The 21916-nt window shown below is 37.5% G+C and overlaps 1 protein-coding gene across 4 annotated transcripts in view; it reads left to right on the top strand.

Annotated features, from left to right (window-relative positions):
- Positions 1-20491, top strand: part of znf512b (zinc finger protein 512B) — a 63607-nt gene extending 43116 nt beyond the window's left edge. For 3 of the 4 annotated variants that reach the window (XM_061904369.1, XM_061904368.1, XM_061904370.1), the window contains 8 exons: positions 159-251; positions 7782-7880; positions 10125-10373; positions 10471-10776; positions 10893-10994; positions 11157-11219; positions 14209-14307; positions 17239-20491. In XM_061904369.1, the coding sequence (XP_061760353.1) occupies positions 159-251; positions 7782-7880; positions 10125-10373; positions 10471-10776; positions 10893-10994; positions 11157-11219; positions 14209-14307; positions 17239-17580 (1353 nt within the window). In that variant the 3' untranslated portion in view covers positions 17581-20491. The remainder of the gene's footprint in view (positions 1-158; positions 252-7781; positions 7881-10124; positions 10374-10470; positions 10777-10892; positions 10995-11156; positions 11220-14208; positions 14308-17238) is intronic. The other variant, XM_061904371.1, reaches the window with a different exon arrangement.
- The last annotated feature ends 1425 nt before the right edge of the window (positions 20492-21916 follow it).

The raw sequence follows: 21916 nt of genomic DNA, 5'->3' as shown, positions 1-21916 counted from the left end.
TTAAATCTACCTTTCACATTTCTGATTTGAGCCTCTGTATAATGTTTTGAACAAATATGACCTTTAATAACCAACTTTATAAGGTTACAGATTAAATAGTACATTATTGACTGGACCATTATATGCCTATTTGTTCATTTCACCTTTAACCCCTGCAGCTTCAAGAGGCGCTGAAGTGCCAGCAGTGCCACAAACAGTTCAGATCCAAGGCAGGACTTAACTATCACACCATGGCAGAACACAACCCCAAGGTACTCACCAAGTATAATACAAATCATTTATACCACTCAGCATTAGTGTCAGTATTTTAAGATTACAAATATGATCCTTCAATGGCATTGTGTATCCATGGAATATGAGTTAGTTAGATGCCACAACAAAGTGTTGGTGACATTACAAAGAGGTCAAACTGACAAACTATGTATAGAAATGTAGCACAGACTGCTACTAGTGTCAACTTACACTTAGTGTACTGTTGGGCATCCTGTGCATATATGACATTTAATCCTAGATGTTACTAATGATCAGACATTTGATTTGGTGATTGGCATTCCAGTTCATTCCAGCGCTCTCATTTGTATCTTTGGCTGTACGAAATCTGACAGCAGAGAGAGCTTCTAAAATATATTAGTGGTGCATCTTTGCATTAGAGCTATGATGTTTGTTGAATAATTAAACACAGCCTCTTTCAAAAGGTATGAAAGTTTAATGAATGGATGCGCTGCAAGCCTTCAGGCTTGATGTGTGAGTGTTTTTTTTCTTTCTAATAATATACAGCAAGCCATACAGTACTATGTCATATAAGCAATGCGTATTGTCCTATATCCTCTTGGGATTTTAAAAAGTTGTTATTGAGCAGTATGATCTTTCTCAGCCATCGCGACCTGACCTCAATGGTGCAATTCCACTCAAGCAAGTCCAAATTCAGCATAATGCTTGGGGTGGAGGGAAGGCCAGCAGAAGTACAAACTGTAGATCAATGTATGTGAAATATTCATACCAGCAAGAAGACAATCACAGCAGGATACCTGTAAAGTGTGTCTTATCCTAAAAAAAACAAACGGCATGAATTTCTGACTAAACCAGAAATCGCAACTTTTGCCTACGTACAAAAATATTCAGACTTGTAAAATCTGGCACACACACACCTTGACGCAATTTGAAGTAGAAGTATGAATACGAAATCCTTCCTCACATCACACCCTCTCCACATTTCACAGAGTCATGCACAGCCAGTTATCTGGAAATCTATGTCAATAACACAGGAGAAATATATTTCAACCCCTCCCTCACCTCAGCACCCCATCATCATAAACACACAAACAGTTAAAACAGTTGACACTTTTAAATACCTGGGCGTAACCTTGGACAATAAACTCACCTTTGATCAGAACGCCACGGCCATTCAAAAAAGAACTCAACAAAGACTGTCAGCCATCCGTAAACTGAAAGGACTATACGCACCTCACCTCCAGTTAATACTGTATCAAAGCATCGTTCAAGCCAGCCTTCTGTACTGTTCCACATGTTTTTTCACTATGCTTTCTGTAACCAACCGGACCAAACTCATACGCATTACAAACATGGCAGCTAAAATCATCGGCCTATCCAGACCCAACATTTCAGATCTAAACCGCAGGTCCATCATTCAACTGGCAAACACAATAGTCCAGGAAATACTCACCCACTACAGCAATACATCATCCCACTACCATCAGGTCGCAGGTACAGAACTATCAAATTCCGGAGGGCCAGCCTCGGGAAAAGCCTTATCCTTGCAGCTTTAGTCTCCCTAATTCCAATGGCTCAATTGGCTGGGCTGTGGATGGAGTTGGGGTTTGTAGGTTGGCGGCCTCTGTGGTGTGTGCGTTGTTGCGGTTTGTGGGGTCGGTCGTACTTTTTTATTTTAGTTGAGTGTGTGTTTATTTCGAACATGCATGCATACAACATGATACATCACAATTTCCAGTTTTTCTAATCAACATGTTCGAAAAGGAGTAGGAAGAAGCAGAGCTTATTTATTCATACCCCTTTTCCTTTACATAGCAGTTGCTAAAACTTTAGTTCACTTCCTCTTCTCACTGTGTTCACAATATACTCCATAAGTAATAACATTAAAAATCAATTAATAATAAATAGTGAAGTAAGTCATTTGGTGAGATTATCTAGAAAATGAATGAATGGGTGAAATAAACTCAGAATGTCTATCATGGTGCTTCTTCTTTGTACTTTGTAAACACTTTAAGTTTGAAGAGTTTCTTCAAGTGGATTATATTAATACATTGTTTTATTTCTTTGCTTAATCAATTCCATAATGTAATTCCACATACTGATATACTGAAGGTCTTAAGTGTTGTCTGTGCGTACAAATGTTTTGAATTACATTTTTCTCTAAAATTATATTTGTCCTCTTTTGTTATGAATAACTTTTGTATATTCTTGGGTAGCAGATTCTTTTTTTTGCTTTGTGCATAATTCTAGCTGTTTGCAAATTAACTATGTCTTGGAATTTCATTATTTTCAATTCAATCAATGGAGGGTTTGAATGTTCTCTATATCCAACATTATGTATTATTCTAACGGATCTTTTTTGTAACACGGTTAATGAATGAAGAGTACTTTTGTAGTTATTTCCCCATATTTTTGCACAATAACTCAGATATGGTAACACTAGCGAGCAAGAGAGAATATGGAGTGATTTTTGGCCTAAAACATGTTCTGCTTTTTTCATTATTTAAGTTTGTTGTTGTATATATTGTTTATGAGATTTCCAGTTTATTTTATCATCAATCATTATACCTAGAAATTAGTTTTCATTTACTCTTTCAACTTATATGCCGTCTACTTGTATTTCTCTTCTACTGTTACCGAATAGCATTTTTTTAGTTTTACTGAGGTTTAAGGATAGTCTGTTTTTGTCAAACCATCTTTTTCATTTGTTCATTCATTCTGTTATTAGTTGTATTAGCTTCTGTGTATTCTCTCCGAAACAAAACGCTGTTGTATCATCCGCGAATAATACTAACTTTCATTTCACTCTTTTATAACTTTACAAATGTCATTTATATGAAGATTGAACAATTTTGGTCTTAGTATTTATCCCCGGGCTACACCAGAGGATATATTTAACGTTGTTTATTGTTTGTTGTTTATTGAATGGATCCCCATTAGCTGACGCCTAGGCGACTGCTAGTCTTCCTTGGGTCCATATAGGAGCATAAAAAATTAAAATACAAAGAATACATGCATTATCAAACATTATACAATGGAAAAATACAACATAAGATAAAAAACTAGTTAAAACCAGTATTAAAAATTCACATCATGTGGGCAGCTGCAATAGGTGTATCTTCAAAGCTGTCTTGAATGACAATTTACTTTTTGAGAGATTGTGTGATGGCAATATATTCCAGAATGATATACATCTATACATGACTGTATGTTTGAGGAGATAGGTCCTGGGAGCAGGAAGTGCCAAATAGCCACTGCTGGCATTCCTAGTGTCATAAGTATGTGTGTTAGTTGATTTTAAAAACTGTTTGTAAAAGTAATCTGGTGATTGATCTAAAATGATAGTTCTAAAGAACATAAGAAGACTACACTGCATCTTTGTTCAACAGACAACCAGGGCAGGCGTGAATGCATAAATGAAATATAAGCGCGCAATGAACATTTAAGTAACAGTCTAGCCGCTCTGTTTTGAACAAGTTGAAGTTTGTTCAGGTCAGACTCAGTTGTAGCTGACCATATTATAGGACAGTAACGAAGATGACAGAAAACCAAGGACTGTATAACTTGACCCATTGTTGAGGATGTCAAGAAGGTGGAGCACTTTCTGACCATGGCTAAACCTCTTCCTATTTTCATTAAAATACTATCAATATGATCGGACCATGACAGTTGACTGTCTAATAGCACAACAAGCAGTTTTGCTTTTTTGACCTGCACAATAGGTATATCTGACATTGAAAGGTGAAGCTGAGGGTCTTCAACAAGCATATGCCTGGATCCAAAAAGAATGTTTTTTGTTTTGTCAATATTCACAACTAGTTGACTATCATTTACCCAGCGTGACACTCTCTCCAGGTCCTGATTTATGTTATTTTGTAGGTCATTTAAGGTAGAGGCAGTGCTGTATAGAGTTGTGTCATCTGCATACATACATTGGGGCAAAAAAGTATTTAGTCAGCCACCGATTGTGCAAGTTCTCCCACTTAAAATTATGACAGAGGTCTGTAATTTTCATCATAGGCACACTTCAACTGTGAGGGACAGAATGTGAAAAAAAATCCAGGAATTCACATTGTAGGAATTTTAAAGAATTTATTTGTAAATTATGGTAGTAAATAAGTATTTGGTCAACCATTCAAAGCTCTCACTGACGGAAGGAGGTTTTGGCTCAAAATCTCACGATACATGGCCCCATTCATTCTTTCCTTAACACGGATCAGTCGTCCTGTCCCCTTAGCAGAAAAACAGTCCCAAAGCATGATATTTCCACCCCCATGCTTCACAGTAGGTTTGGTGTTCTTGGGATGCAACTCAGTATTCTTCTTCCTCCAAACACGACGAGTTGAGTTTATACCTACATGGATACATGGATGATACAGCAGAGGATTGGGAGAATGTCATGTGGTCAGATGAAACCAAAATAGAACTTTTTGGTATAAACTCAACTCGTCGTGTTTGGAAAAAGAAGAATAGAGTTGCATTCCCAGAACACCATACCTACTGTGAAGTGTGAAGCATGGGGGTGGAAACATCATGCGTTGGGGTTGTTTTTCTGCTAAAGGGACAGGACGATTGATCCGTGTTAAGGAAAGAATGAATGGGGCCATGTATCGTGAGATTTTGAGCCAAAACCTCCTTCCGTCAGTGAGAGCTTTGAATGGTTGGTAATTTCTCCTATAATTTCAATTAAAGCCATCGAAGTTTAAATATTAGCTCCGTATCCATATTGGTTCTCAGCGAGTATTCTATTTTTTTTGTGAAACTCGCTAATCTGTTTTTGAACAGATTAGCAAAATCAAACGCTGCCAGGAGCCTAAACTTTGCGGTTCTTTTATCATCGTAGGCGTGCAGTCTTTAACTCTGACACCCTGTCATGTTAATGAGGAAGCTGAGCTTGTATCATACACATCTTATTTTTTTCAGTCGTCTCCACTTTAACACACATGAGCTAACTTGGCTAACGTGACCTACAGTGGCCTAGGATGGACAACCAAGGCAACTCTCACAGCAGACCACAACTCTTGTTTTCTGACATTCCCACAATAAATAAAAAATAGTTACTTCAGCTGCCTGACATTTTATACTTAACTTGCTATTTAATGTACCCATTTTAAACAACTAAAAGGGTATAAAATACAATCTATTCAATATGTTAAATTGACTCAGCCTATTTTTAATGCATCGAAAGGCCTTTTTGGCATTTTTCCAAATATCATTCCATGACATGTCTTTTTCTAAAATGTTTAAATCAATCATCCATTTTAAAACACATGCATCAGTTGCATTCCTAGTATGATGTCAATGTATTATTCCATAAAAACTTTGAATTGCTTCTTTAAATTGTATCCTGATTTTAAAAAATTATCCTCCAGTTTGTGGCTAATCAGGCATATTTTCAGAGGTTATGTATTTTTGCAGCATGTTTTAAAATGATTAAATTTTAAAAAACACTTCTGGGCATATTATATTGATCAACTAATTCAGAATTGGATGTTTATTTACAGGGCTTTAGTGCAGTTCTCCCTTTATAATCTAGAATAAAGGTACATTGGGATGATTGACAGGCAGAACTTTTAATTGCCTATTGTCTACGGGCGGTGCACAAAGTCAGAACACCAGATGCTGCTCCAGAAAAAATATATAAATAAAAACTAAATTCTCAGATGAAACAGTCTTCCGAGCCAATTCTAATTTACTAGATAACAGTTCATGTAAACCTTTCAACTATTCAACATGATTATTGTCAAACGCTGACAATTGTGTGTATGCATAAACCTGTAACTTTTGACTATATATAATAACCATATGCAGTTGTACATGGGCATCACATTTTTTTAGTGTCATTAAAAATGGAATTAAAAAGTTATACATTATATTTGCTGATTCTTGTGATGGATTAAAACAAGTGTGGTTTAATTTAAAGGTAGGTGCAAAGACACGGTTGTCAAATCATGGATGAAGTTACATAACCGATTAATTTCTACCTTTCAGGCGGATTTATCACAAACATCTAAAATTATGTTGACATTAGCATCATGGAGATATTTGGAATATTTTAAGTAATTATTATTATTATAAACTATTTTTGTGTATTTGTAAATTACAGCAAACTAAATGAATAAGTGTAACTGACAATATCCACCATACTAGAAGCTGCGGTATGACAAATACATTTTAGTATTGATAACATACTTAACATGTGACAAAGGAATGTCAATTATTTTTTGAAAAATCCACTAAAGTATAGCAATGCCGTTCTGGGGACATATAGGATATGTGTCGTATTTTATAAACTTAAACCCACACCATTTTTTTTAATTTATAACTTGATGTTAATTATAATTGATGGTTATCAAATTAGTAAACAAATTCTCATGATGATCAAATAAAAACAAATATTCAATCGCTGCTGTTTTTTTTTTATTCTTGTCAGTATGCCAATACACTTGTGTGTAATGGTGTTTCCTTTCTGCTGCCACAGCCCTCAATCTATTTACATTTGCTATGCATATGTTGAAGAGCATATACATTATAGGCTATCACATTTGCTTGACAAACTATATCTGCTAGCGTAATGTAAAATAACAGCACAATCCAAAATTGTTTTTTAGGTCAATCACACGTCGTGATGCTTAATGCAATGATTGATTCAGCATTTGAAAGTACTGAACAAAGAATAAGTAATCAAAAGTAATACACCGGCAGTTTTCTTTATTGATTAAGCTTTATTGTCTTTAATTGCATGCAGGATCAAAATCTATTATTTTACATGACTTCACTTCACCACTGAAAGGTTCTGTTTACTTGAGCAGCTGCCGACATGGCACTACATTTTCAAAGCGTTATAAGCATTATATCCTACCCTCTTCTGGGTTTGAGCACGTAAAGGCCCCTAAATCCCTCCATTTAATATTCATTCACGCATCTACTGTGTTATTTAACTTGACCATTCATACTAAGTTATTTTGCCCGTTTTTCGCACAATGTTCTTGATTTCAGTTTGATACATTTTGAAATGGTATCCGCATTGTGTTGTTGCAGTCACATGCGAAAGCCTCAGTGCAATGTGCGACAACATAGCATGCTAACAGAAGGACAGGAATTGCCTCCTGAGTTTGACCTCGATACGACTGTGGCTATTGCCTGTCATACTTTCTACTATTATGCAGTTCCTATTCTTTCATGTTCTCTCATTGAAGCATTACAGAAAAATGTGTGCTATCATGTTTTGGTTCTGTTGCCTGAAATATGAAAACAAGAGTTGTCCATCCAAACACATGAGCTAAGACAGAGAGGCTGGTCCACTGGGATTCCCCCAGTAAGTCTTCTCTTCAGTCATTTGCACGTCTTTCTACACTCTGTTAGCTCTGCCATCTGTTATTCCAGTCTTGGCTAAGCTTTGTTAACTTGAGTACAAACCAGGTTTTACAGGTGTGTGTGAGAAACAGTCTCAGCATAGAATGTAATTTGAAGTGTGAACATATTAAATGTAAAGGCATTATTAGGACTTTTAAGACACTGATGTGATGTTTGTTTTTTCACCACCTCAGCCCTCATGGAGTGAAGGACAGATAGACGACGAGCATGAGGAGAGAGAACGACTACGGCGAATACTCAAACAGATGGGAAGAATCAAATGTTCCAGTGAGGTATGCAATTTACTTTCTGTTTCTTCTATTATTTCCTGTCCCTGCCTCGCTATGTCTCATTTCCAACTTTCATGCCAAATGTTCTTCTTTGTCATTACGCAAGTTTGGATTTAGCTTCTATGTTTTGGTCATTCAATAAAGTTTACACAATATTTCTTTATTATTTGTAGGAGTTTTTTCCGGGCTGCAGCTATCCATTATTTTAGTAGTCGAGTAATCAATCGAATGATACAGTAATCGGATGAAACACACTTTCCAGATTTGTATATTTCAGGGAAAAAAGTTAAAATAATAAAAATCTTGTGGGGTTTAAGCGTCCCGTTAGATGGTTAGGGTTTATTGTTATCCCAATATGCAGACAGCCTGCATGTAAAAATGTATTTAATGCTTAAACCAAAAGTAAACAAAAGGTAAGTGACGCTAGAAAAAAGGCAGTGAAGCATACGTAACACTATTCAGAACAAAAAGTAAACTAAACAAAACAAGTAAAGTGGAAAAAACCAAGACTTACAGCGTCCACATAGGGTAGACATCAGTACGTGCCATGACAATCAACAATGTCCCGACAAATAAGATAAACTAAACTAAAACCTCAAACACAGGACAACCCCAAAAAAACTCAAAATAAGACATGATCTGGTGTGACAGATTCTGACAGACTTTTCTAAAAATCTCTTAAGTTATTTTTTTAAAATAAATTCACACCTGTGAGGTTCTATTTAAAGGACACCTACTATTCGAAACCAGTTTTTCTTACCTGCTGGTACCTGCTTTTGTGTTTTTGAGGATCCCCATAAGTCCCGAAAATTTTAAATCAAACCCATCCATCCATTTTTCTACGGCTTATTCCCTTTGGGGTCGCGGGGGGCGCTGGTGCCTATCTCAGTTACAATCGGGCGGAAGGCGGGGTACAACCTGGACAAGTCGCCAACTCATCGCAGTAAAGTCAAACCATGCGTAGTTTTCCTTTATACTTTCTCCAAACGAGCCATTTGGAAATTGCTCTGCCTTGTGATGTTTCCTGCCCGGTGACATCAGTGGATATCTCCATTTATGATAGAAATGTACCAGAAGCTCTTTGTGTGAATCTGCCATTGTAGTCTGACGCTGTAGTCAATAAGCTCCTTTTTTCTCTCTATCATCCTCTTGTGAGGCAGACTGGCTCAAACAGGCACATGCATCCTCCGCTGTTGCCATTTGTAATACAAAGTATTGTATAGTTAAAATATATATCTCTCAGAAAACTCATTATGGAATCAACAACTACAACATCGCTGGCAGGGAGTAGGAGCAATAGAAGTGGAGGTGCGTAAATAAGACCACCCACAAAACGGCGCATCTTCAAGAGACGGTCAGGAAGCTGCTTGAAAATGGTCTGTAAAACCTAATATATACAACATTTTGACCAAGGAACCACCATTACAGGTTATGTGGACCACAAAGAAATGTTTTGAATGTGAAAAAAATCATTACACGACCCCTTTGAAGCGTGAAGCCCAGATGGAGAGGCGGCGGGGGTGTAGCTTTTAAATTTATTTTTTAGTGTCCACCAAAAGCAAAACATATCAAAAGTAGAATTACTGCTGCGTTGTAGTGCTAATGTGAAGTACCTGCTCCAATTTATAGTGCAAACATTTCATCATGTTTTGTCTCTTTCATTTTGAAATGATCCCAAAACATTTGACAGGGTCTGTTGTTCGCTTTGGATCTATAGTTCTTTTTTTCCTTCCTTTATTGTTTTTCTTCAAGCCGTCTTTCTCCATCGCCACTCCACTGGGCCCGCTGCACCTTTGGGCCCGCTGCATTCACATAGGCCATTGCACCCACAGCACTACCTGCAGCACCACTCTAATGTGTGCTCTATTGCAAGTAGTCATGCGCAAACAATGTCCTCATATTTTATGTTCTGGAGACCCAATGCGGTCTGGATTTAACATTTTTGTATTAAAAAAACTCATTCTATGAAACATCAAAGCAAAATAATGAAAATCAATGATTTTTTCTAATCAATTAATCGTTGCAGGCCTACATGTTTTCCAAAGTCGTATCATTCTCTTGTCATTATAGATAGAGAATGTAATACAAAAGACAAACTCTGCAGAGAGAAAATGAACTGCAGTTTTTATACTGACAAATTTGCAGCCTTCTCAGGTTTACGGTCATATTTAGTACAAAATAGGAATCAGAAGTAATAGAAAATACTGGTCAATATTTCACATAACAAGTTCACATGTTAATGTGCAGGGCTGTACAGCTTACTTCTCCAGTCTAATGGGCTACCAGTACCACCAGAAGCGTTGTGGACATGAGAGCTCTGATCGTGGGAAACCCATGTTTCTGTGCCAGCAATGTGGAAAAACATATCGCTCAAAGGCTGGCAGGGACTACCATATACGCACTGAACACTCCCCAACCATCACTCCTACTATGACAGTCACCAGCAACAACGAAAACATTAGCACTGACACCAACAACAGCACGGGTAAAGAAAGGGTAAGTTAGCAAATCTGACAGGTTTTTTTGTTTTACAAGATTTAAAGAAAAATCTAACTATATAGATGAAGGTTTCAGTGCCCCACTGTTCTTCTAGGTAGCCTCTGATAGGTTGCCAGGTGGGAAGAGGGAACAAAACCAGCCTGAGTGGTACCAAAAAGTACCATTGGCTCAGGAGAAGGACAAAGTTAAAGACATGGGCATTCAAGATGGAGCCAAGGAAAAGGCAGTGCAAAAAAAAAGCATTGAAGAGGATTTTGAAAGGACCCCGAGTGGCAGAGTGAGGCGTCGGTCAGCTCAGGTAGCAGTCTTTCACCTGCAGGAGATCGCAGAGGATGAACTTGCCAAAGACTGGGGCACCAAGCGTCGCATCAAAGATGACCTGGTGCCTGACAGCAAAAGGGTAAGTCTTCCCACACAACCACACGTACACAAGTGCTAAATGTTAGCCATTGTAGTCACCATCTATTGATCGATAGTGTTCATATACAAGTGATTAAACTGCTCTTTTGTTTATAGTTGAATTATACCCGCCCTGGCCTTCCTAACTTCAGTCGGGATTTATTAGAGACCTGGAAGAACCAAGTCAAGGAAAACGGGTTTATCTGCTGCACCAATGAAGTAAGTATGACAGCAATTGATCACGAAATACACATAATTACTCTGGTATTACCTCAAACAAATATCGTAGATGTGTTAGTCAATTTGCCAAGTTATTTTCTTGCTGGACTGGTAAATGTCTGCTTGTTGACAGGCATTTTATTTCAGTTTTTTTTCCTTCAGAACTGTGATGCTGTCTATTCCAGTGTGTCTGGACTAAAAGCCCACCTTGCCAACTGTAGCCAGGTATAAACACTCAGCTGCAGGAAAGCCTCCTTAGACTCAATCGTAGATGTAGATTGGATATATATATATATATATATATATATATATATATATATATATATATATATATATATATATATATATATATATATATATATATATATATATATATATATATATATATATATATATATATATATATATACATACATTTATATATATATATATATATATATATATACATACAGTGCCCTCCATAATTATTGGCACCCCTGGTTGAGATGTGTTTTTTAGCTTCCAATTATTTTATTTTTTTTCTAAATAATATGGGACCTTAATGGAAAAAAAGAGAAAAATCCAAACTTCAATACAAGTGCATTTATTCAGTGGGGAAAAAATCCCACATAAAGAAATAATTATTTGACATCAAATAATGTGTGTCACAATTATTAGCACCCCTGGTGTTAATATTTTGTACAACCCCCTTTTGCCAACAAAACAGCACCTAATCTTCTCCTATAATGTTTCACAAGATGGGCAAAGACAGAAAGAGGGATTTTCAGCCATTCCTCTTTGCAGAATCTCTCTAAATCATCCAGAGACCTGGGTCCTCTCCTCTGTACTCTCCTTTTCAGCTCACCCCACAGGTTCTCAATGGGGTTGAGGTCAGGGGACTGAGATGGCCATGGGAGGAGCTTGATTTTGTGTCTGGTGAACCATTTCTGTGTAGATTTGGCCATATGTTTAGGGTCATTGTCTTGCTGAAAGACCCAGTGACGACCCAGCTTCAGCTTTCAGGCAGAGGGCAACAGATTTTGATTTAAAATGTCCTGGTATTTCAAAGCATTCATGATGCCATGCACCCTAACAAGGTTCCCAGGGCCTTTGGAAGTGAAACAGCCCCACAGCATCACTGACCCACCCCCATACTTCACAGTGGGTATGAGGTGCTTTTCAGCATGCGCATCTTTCGTGGTACGCCAGACCCACTTAGAGTGTTTGTTGCCAAAAAGCTCAATCTTGGTCTCATCTGACCAAAGCACACGGTCCCAGTTGAAGCCCCAATACCGTTTGGCGAACTCCAGACGCTTGCGTTTATGATTGTGAGTGAGGAAAGGTTTTCTCCGTGCATGCCTCCCAAACAGCTTGTTGGCGTGTAGACAGCGCCTGATGGTTGATTTGGAGACTTTGTGACCCCAGGATGCTACCATTTGTTGTAATTCTGTAACAGTGAGCTTTGGAGATCTTTTGATTTCTCTTACCATCCTCCTCACTGTGCGTGGTGGCAAAATAAACTTGGGTCCTCGTCCAGGCTTATTTACCACTGTTCCAGTTGTTTTGAACTTCTTAATTATTCCTCTCACAGTGGATATGGGCAGCTGCAGTTGAGTGGCAATCTTCTTGTAGCCTCTGCCTGACCTGTGAAGGTCGACGCACATCTGCCTCACTTGTATGCTGTGTTCCTTTGTCTTTCCCATGTTTAAGAGTGGATAAGAGAAATGGCCTCGGTGTCACGTCATATTTATACCCCAGGGAAACAGGAAGTGATGAATTACTAATTAAATGTTCCTACGTACTCTGGTAAACTTTGTAAACTACTGTAGAAATGATAGAAATGCTTCAATTATATTTATTTCCTGGGAATTGTTAAGGGTGCCAATAATTGTGGAACAGGTGATTTAATGAAAAATAATTATTTTTTAGTCAGGGATTTTTTTATTTTCTTACAATTCATTTGAGTTGAAGGCTACATTTTCCTACAATTTTCAGTGTGACAGTATTCTTCTGCAATAAACACTGAATTTATTTTAAGGCTTTTAACACATCTCAACCAGGGGTGCCAATAATTATGGAGGGCACTGTATATATATATGTATATATACGTACATGTGTATATATGTATATATATATTTATATATACATGTATATATGTATGTGTGTATATATACATGTAAATATATGAATTTATATGTGTGTGTATATATATTTGTGTGTGTGTGTGTATATATATATATATATATATATATATATATATATATATATATATATATATATATATATATATATAAGTATATATATATGTGTGTGTGTGTGTGTGTATATATATGTGTGTGTGTGTGTGTGTGTGTATATAGTCCAGAGTGTACCCCGCCTTCCGTCCGATTGTAGCTGAGATAGGCTCCAATAACCCCTGCGACCCAGAAGGGAATAAGCGGTAGAAAATGTATGTATATATATATATATATATATATATATATATATATATACACACAACTATAAAAGAAAATATACTGGCATGATCTGAAACAATGAGGCACGATGTATAGTTAAAGCAAGAAAATACATATTAAGTGTAAGCTATTTATCGATACTTATACAGTTGTACCTTGTTTAATGTGGTCAATTGGTTCCACAAAGATTTTCCACAAAGTCGGATTATATTAATTAATCAAATATTTTCATAGTAAGAGCATAAAAATTGTTTGTTACATATTCTGAATATGTTTTAACTTAATTAGGCCTCTCTAAGCATAAAATAACACCCACATACAGTAGCCATGTTTATACTCGCGTGATACACTTGTGTGCATTCTACTATAGTATACAGTACACACTGGTAGCCTGGAGGATCCTCCAAGTGTCATTGTTATGGGCGTTGGCCTGCAACTACAACACAGCCTATATGTAGAAATACTTTGTCACATACTGGGTAATTCCTTTAAATTACAACTGGGCTTTGACTGCTAAAATCATGGACGTGTGTTCTGTCTTAAGTTGGTTAACTTGACAGATATAGCTACGATCATTATTTGTGTTGTTGGCATTGTGTGCCTCGCGCTATCATTCTACAACAACACTGATGCAGCAGTGAGAACGTAATTTAACATTTGCATAAGCATTGACAAAATAATGTGTCAATATGAGCTTTGACTGATGTGGCAACTAACATATTTGGTTAGGTATCCTTAAAAATCAATATGGTTCATTTGTATTTGCCTCTGTGTCATAGGGTGATGGAGGACTGGCCAAGTACACATGTCTAATCTGTCAGAAGGAGTTTAACTCAGAGAGTGGTGTGAAATACCACATCAGCAAAACACATTCACAGGTGGGTGGGTCACAGACAGATTTTTACCATTATTACTATCATGAACACAATTTCCATTTGTGTTTTGTTATAGAACTTCACACAATAGTATTATAATTATAAAAAACAAATACATTTTATTGACTCACTTAGATTGTTTTGTTATCTGTATAGAACCAATATGGATAAATAGCCAATATTCCAACATCCATCCATCATCTTCCGCTTATCCGAGGTCGGGTCGCGGGGGCAACAGCCTAAGCAGGGAAACCCAGACTTCCCTCTCCCCAGCCACTTCGTCTAGCTCTTCCCGGGGGATCCCGAGGCGTTCCCAGGCCAGCCGGGAGACATAGTCTTCCCAACGTGTCCTGGGTCTTCCCCGTGGCCTCCTACCGGTTGGACGTGCCCTAAACACTTCCCTAGGGAGGTGTTCGGGTGGCATCCTGACCAGATGCCCGAACCACCTCATCTGGCTCGTCTCGATGTGAAGGAGCAGCGGCTTTACTTTGAGTTCCTCCCGGATGGCAGAGCTTCTCACCCTATCTCTAAGGGAGAGCCCCGCCACACGGCGGAGGAAACTCATTTCGGCCGCTTGTACCCGTGATCTTATCCTTTCGGTCATGACCCAAAGCTCATGACCATAGGTGAGAATGGGAACGTAGATCGACCGGTAAATTGAGAGCTTTGCCCTCCGGCTCAGCTCCTTCTTCACCACAACGGATCGGTACAACATCCGCATTACTGAAGACGCCGCACCGATCCGCCTGTCGATCTCACGATCCACTCTTCCCTCACTCGTGAACAAGACTCCTAGGTACTTGAACTCCTCCACTTGGGGCAGGGTCTCCTCCCCAAACGGAGATGGCATTCCACCCTTTTCCGGGCGAGAACCATGGACTCGGACTTGGATGTGCTGATTCTCATTCCGGTCGCTTCACACTCGGCTGCGAACCGATCCAGCGAGAGCTGAAGATCCCGGTCAGATGAAGCCATCAGGACCACATCATCTGCAAAAAGCAGAGACCTAATCCTGCGGTTACCAAACCGGAACTTAACGCCTTGACTGCGCCTAGAAATTCTGTCCATAAAAGTTATGAACGGAATCGGTGACAAAGGACAGCCTTGGCGGAGTCCAACCCTCACTGGAAATGTGTTCGACTTACTGCCGGCAATGCGGACCAAGCTCTGGCACTGATCTTACAGTCAGCGGACCGCCACAATAAGACAGTCCGATACCCCATACTCTCTGAGCACTCTCCACAGTATTTCCCGAGGGACACGGTCGAATGCCTTCTCCAACATTTCAACATCGATGGCTTAAATCAAAATAACCAAATTACCAATGCAATAGATGGTAAACAGTGTGCAGCGGCAGTAATAATGGATTTAACTAAAATATTTGATTCCAAAAATCACAATATTTTAATTCTAAAAAATTTGAATGATATGGTATCAGAGGGTTGGTCATAAACTGGATAAGCTGCTTTACCAACAGGAAGCAATACTTGAAGCTCGGCGAACACACATCTACAGTACTAAATATATTCTGTGGAGTACCACAGGGATACATACTGGGACCAAAATAGTTCAAGCTTTATAAAAATGACATTCCAATAGACTTTACCTTAGTATTATTTGTGGACGATACAACAGCATTTGATTCAGGAGAGAACACACAGAAACTAATACAGAAAACAGAAGAAATTAATAAATTAAAGAGATGGTTTAACAAAAACAGACTATCCTTAAACCTCTGTAAAACTAAACTAATGCTATTCGGGAACAGTAGAAGAGAAAGTCAAACAAAAATACAAAGAGACGGAATAGACATTTAAAGAGTAAATGAAATCAAACTTCTAGGTGTAAGGATTTATGATACAATGAACTGGAAATCTCATACAAAAATATGCAACATGAGGTGGCAAGAAAAACATCAATAATGAATAAAGCTAAATATGTATTGGACCAAAAATCACTTTATATTCTTTACTGCTCGCTAAAGATACCATATCTGAGATAGTGTGCAGAAATATGGGGAAATTACTACACAAGTATGCTTCAGTCACTAGCAGGGTTACAAAAAAGATCAATTACAATAAAACATAATGTTGGCTATAAAGAACATACACCCTTATTTTTGTTGAATCGAAAATATTAAAATTCCACGATAAAGTGAATTTGCAAATAGCTATATTTATGCACAAAAACAATGCTTAACAAAAGAGGAGAAGTACAACTTTAGAGAAAAGTTTAAACTGAAACATTTATATGCACGTACAACACTTAACACCTTTAGTATATCAGTATGTGGAATTCAACTATGGAATGGATTAAGTAAATAGATCAAACTGTACACTGACATCATCCAATTTAAGAAACTGTTCAAACTCAAAGTGTTTGCAAAGTACAAGAACAAGAACAATGATAAACATGCTGAACTTCATTATAATCGTATTTATCTACAGTAACTATATGAAATACAACTTACCGGTTTTTCACTATTTATTAATTATTTAATTTTATTTTATGGAATAAATTGAGAACAGGAAGTGAACAAAAGAGTTAGCAATTGCTGTGTAATGGGGAGGGGGTGTTTTTAAATAATGTATTCTTCTTCCTACTCCTTTTCAAACATGTTGAATAGAGAAATTGGAAATTGTGATGTATCATGTTGTAATTGTATGCATTTTTGAAATAAATTCTAAACCATAACCAATGATATTTTTCCCTTGCAGTTTTTATATTGTTATTGTTTCACATGAAATGCTTTATTCACATCTTTCTAAGATGTTCCCATCTTTAAATAGTCACTACTTATTTTGACCTCTGGAGCATTATAACATCTGCTTACATACAAACATGTGCTTTACAATAGTAATTAAAGTATAAAGGTCATATAGGACGCACTAGTCCTCTTCTAATCAACACTAACTAATGTTATTATTGCTTTAGAATTGGTTCCGTGCAACTGAGAGCGAAGGGATTTCAAGCAGCAAGAGTAAACCTCTGGAGGACAATGGCATTAAAGCCAATGTGAGGAATGGTGCCACCACTGGTAAGAAGCGAGGCCGCAAGCCCAAAGAGCGTCCCCCTCTGGTTGTTGCTCTTAAATCACAACCTGAATCTGAAACAACTACTACAAACAAAGACTCAGTCCCTGACATGACCCCATTCTCTGACTCCACAAAGTCCCCCGCACAAAGCCTAGACTTTTCGGATATTGTTAACCCCGACTTGAACCGACAGCCCAATGCCTCTACAGCCCGAAGAAGCAAACTGCCATCGTCCAATTAACTCTGCTTTTGATGAAGGAACCACAGATGACGCCTGCTCTAAAAGGTTGTTGAACTTCACAAGAACCTGATGCTGAGAAAACTGCTTTTTCAGCTTGTAGGACACTAAATGTAGAAAGTACTATGTCTGCATTTGAAGAAGTACACATACAATGGTTCTGTTTTCCATTCCATCTTAGGCACACATTTCAGTTCCCGCACTCACCAAAATCAATAACTTCCACATAGATAAACTTTTATCAAGAAACAAAGTGTTTCCCGTAAGGGAAGGGTAATTCTCTTAAAAGAGATTCCCTGTTAGCATGATCACGTAGATATGCTCGTGTATACTGTACTCTGTACATAAACCTTATCTCTATACAATTATATACTCTAAGCAAAGATGCTGTGTATTATTTTAACATCTTAAAATCCCTCATGGATCATACATATGTAGTCACAATGTTTTGTGGGATGCTGTTGGATGTTTTTAGTTGTTTCCCTTTTTGGTTTGATCTTTTTTACTTACCTTAAATCACTACTAAGCTAAATTGATGGTCAGTTCTAATCATATTTTTAAAAATATTCCAACAGTTTAAATGCATTTTTAATGACATTTACGTTGTATTTGTATCACTTGAAATTTGTGTTTTTAAATCCATAATGAAGTGGAAAGAACATGATTTACAAAAAAATGTTCACTGATATTATGAGATCAAAATGTTTTCTTTTGTCCATTGTCAACATATAGAGTATCATGTAATTGATTTCACCAAAAAAGTTTGAAATATTATGACTGAAGTTCAACTATCAAAGCTAGTTTGACAGAAATATTAATACCTGTGGAGCTGGTTGCACTGTTGTTGCAGCACAATCAAATGAGGTACAACCTTTTTTTTTGAAAGGAAACAAAAAAAAGGCTGTATTTTGGCTATCGCTTTATCTTGAATCAAAGTGATTAGAAGAGAATGAAAATATATTTTATAGAGGTTTAAGAGAGTGCTCTTTTATGAATAGAAACATTACAAATGACAATTCGTCTATAATAATATACTGTATAGGAACTCACACCTCAACGTTCAAAGATATCGCATTGCACTTTATCCCTTGTGATTTTGCACTCCTAAATACTTTGATCTCACCTAGTGGCTATCAGACACGGGAACAAATACACTTTTAGATTCTATTTATGGATAACAGATATAATAACTCAGCAAGAGTGTATTAGTTTTAAATTACCACACAAAGCCATAACTGCCAGCTCCCGTAGTGATCTTTTTTGCAGAAATTGTAGCTGAGATAGGCGCCAGCGCCCCCCGCGACCCCAAAAGGGAATAAGCGGTAGAAAATGGATGGATGGATATAAATCCAATATTGTCAAGTTACTTTACATCTAAAAGTGTGCAATCGGTGAGAGTAGTAGAGTAGACACTTGATCCACTGTTGGGCAAATGAAAAGAACAGAAAACTTGCCTTCCCAACAATGGTAGACAAAGTTAATCATGTAAAATCCAAATAGCGCTTTAGCTGCTCTAGCTTCGGGACCTGTTACAACAAAGCAAGTCCACCAAATCATCTCATCCAGACACAACGTTAACTGTCATCACTTCCATTAAGCCGTGATGTCAACATTTTGATGAGCAGCAAAATCAGAAATGTTTGCGTCCAAAGTGGCACACTTGACCGTTTTTATAGTACGAAGCTAAGATGTAAGATCTTGGTTTCTGCATTTTTTTATCAACTGATAAATTCAGGTGAAGATGATTATGCATGTGTCTGTCTCTGTTAACAAGATGGACCACCTCCTTCTATCCAGGTCGAGTTGGTGAAGATTTATTCGACAAGCACTGATTTAATTTCCAGTTGAGTAGTCGAAAACGTGAGGTTGTGTGTGTGCGTGTGTGTGTATTTAACATTTAGCACCAATGAAATGATTGGAAATCAGATTGTGTAACACTTTTGTGAAGTGTTATGAAGTGGCACCGAATCAACTGCTTAACGTCCTTTTTACCTTGGCAAGCTTTGGTGTTGCAATACGATAGTTTAGCACTGCTTTTACCTGGGTATTTTGTATTTTATCACACCCTTTACTGGATTTTCTGTCCTCCTGTGTTATTGGAAAACACATATCTATGTGTGCTAACTGCAACAGTTTAGGGAGTAAAGCAATACACCATGTTTAGCTGATTATGTCTGCTTGCAGAAATTTTTCAAACCCTGTCCTGTTGTTTGTTTATTTGCTCTGAAAGTACTTTTTACATATACAATTACAAATATATTTGTTTGTAGACCACAAATAATGTAGACTTATGTGTCTGCATACACTGTTTTTTTTTTTTTTTTGTCCCTTTTGGTGACGCACATAAGCAAGTTTCTTTCAGTACACAATGACAAACGCATAGGGATTGTCCCACATTCTTATTTATTCAATATGGGACAACAAGGAATATGTATGTGTGTTTGTTTCTGTATTTAGTGCACTTACTATACCATGAAATAGGCTTGAAATAAAAGTGTTGTTGGAGCTTTTTAGTGGTCTGGACTATGTGGTGTGACTTTTGTAAGTGGAGAAACAGCAGACTCATGTGTCTTCCCTTAGTTGTTTCCTCAAATGTGTTAATTACTATCCAATAATAACTGGACACTTTATTTGACTTTGTATGCTACCTACTTTAAAATGAGTGAATTGACTTTGTCTCTTCTGCAGGTACCATCACATCATATGAGAATTCTAAAAGATTGTGTTGTAGCTCACCAAGACTAAATGAGAGTCATGACATAGTGGATATGTTCATATCTAAAGTACACTTGTGTTGTATCTAACAAAGGAAATGTCGCCTCTCCTTTGAGTCTGAACTGTTACTACTTTCTTCCAAATTTATTGTATGAATTGTGCATTGTCCCCTAAGACGAATAAATACAATTTTGTCGAAGTGGTGATAATTAGTGTTATTATTATATCACAGTATGCATTTTGTACTAAACATTGTGAGGGCATGATGACATGTCCATGCTGGCTTGTGTATGCAATGATAATCAGAATCAGCTTTGTTGTCATTACGCCGGGTAACGAGAGTAAGGCCATTCCATACAGTGCGATGTGTGCATGCAAGAAAACAATATGTAAATGTATAAAAATATAGAAGTGCACAGAAAGGTGTGGAAGAGAACAGTGTACACTCTATACCAGGGGTCGGGAACCTTTTTGGCTGAGAGAGCCATGAAAGCCAAATATTTCAAATTGTATTTCCGTGAGAGCCATATCATATTTTTTAACACTGAATACAACTAAATGTGTGCATTTTTGAGTAAGACCAACATTTTTAGAGTATAATAAGTCCCTTATTCTTTTTAATAACATTGTTATTCTGAAGCTAACCAATAATAAATCAAATGTCATGTCTGTTGATCATGTTTTTGTTTGGCCATGTGCTGTTTGTCCTTTGGACTCTTTAAGTTCCTGTTTTTTTCCACTCTCTTGTCTGGTTTCCTTGGTTACCCATTTTGTCCACCTGTCTCTGGTGGACAAAATGCCCGCTCACCTGCTTCCCCAGCACTAATCACAGGCAGTATTTAAGCTCGTCTTTGCCAGTCAGTCGCCCTGTGCTGACTTGTTTCATGCCTTGCCATAGGTTCGTGCTTCATGCCATGCCAAGTAAGTTTTGTTTGATTTATGTTCTTAGTCTGTTTATGCGTTAGCTTTGTTCTTTAGCCCAAGTTGTGCCTCCACTGTGAGCGATTTTTGTTTGTATATTTTTTTAGTTAAAATAAATCATGTTTTTACCTAAATGCCATGTCCCGAGTAGTCCGTCTGCCTTCCTGGGAGAACGACCCCGCAGCAAGCTGCAACCCCCCATCGTGACATAAAATACTTCTTACCATTAATGCGACTTCTTGAACAGGTGCGGTAGAAAACGGATGGATGCATTTAAATGCATGAGAATGTTTCGTATTTTGCACGTTATTTTTAGCACTGTGATTACCAGCGAAATTATTCATAATTATCGCGTTAAGCAATGTCAGCTAAGATTTATCTGAGAGCCAGATGCAGTCATCAAAAGAGCCACATCTGGCTCTAGAGCCATAGGTTCCCTACCCCTGCTCTATACTCTTTGTACAATGTACACTCTGTGCAAATGTACGCCCTATACACTCTGTACAAATGTGACGGCCTAATGAGATTCTGAGGATATTTTGTGCCGTTGAGTGTTTTTAAGAATTTATATATCTGTTCCTTGAATTAACCCGAAAGATGCATTCGTTCTTCACTTCAATAAATGTAATTGTTTTATCCTAATGTAAACTAATACATTTGCTAGATGAATGCCACAAGGTAAAAGGCATTCGCATACAGAATA

This window comes from Nerophis ophidion, linkage group LG06, assembly GCF_033978795.1.
Source record: "Nerophis ophidion isolate RoL-2023_Sa linkage group LG06, RoL_Noph_v1.0, whole genome shotgun sequence".
Lineage (NCBI taxonomy): Eukaryota > Metazoa > Chordata > Actinopteri > Syngnathiformes > Syngnathidae > Nerophis > Nerophis ophidion.
Note: the sequence above shows the minus strand (reverse complement) of the source record. Positions and strands in the feature narration are given on the sequence as shown.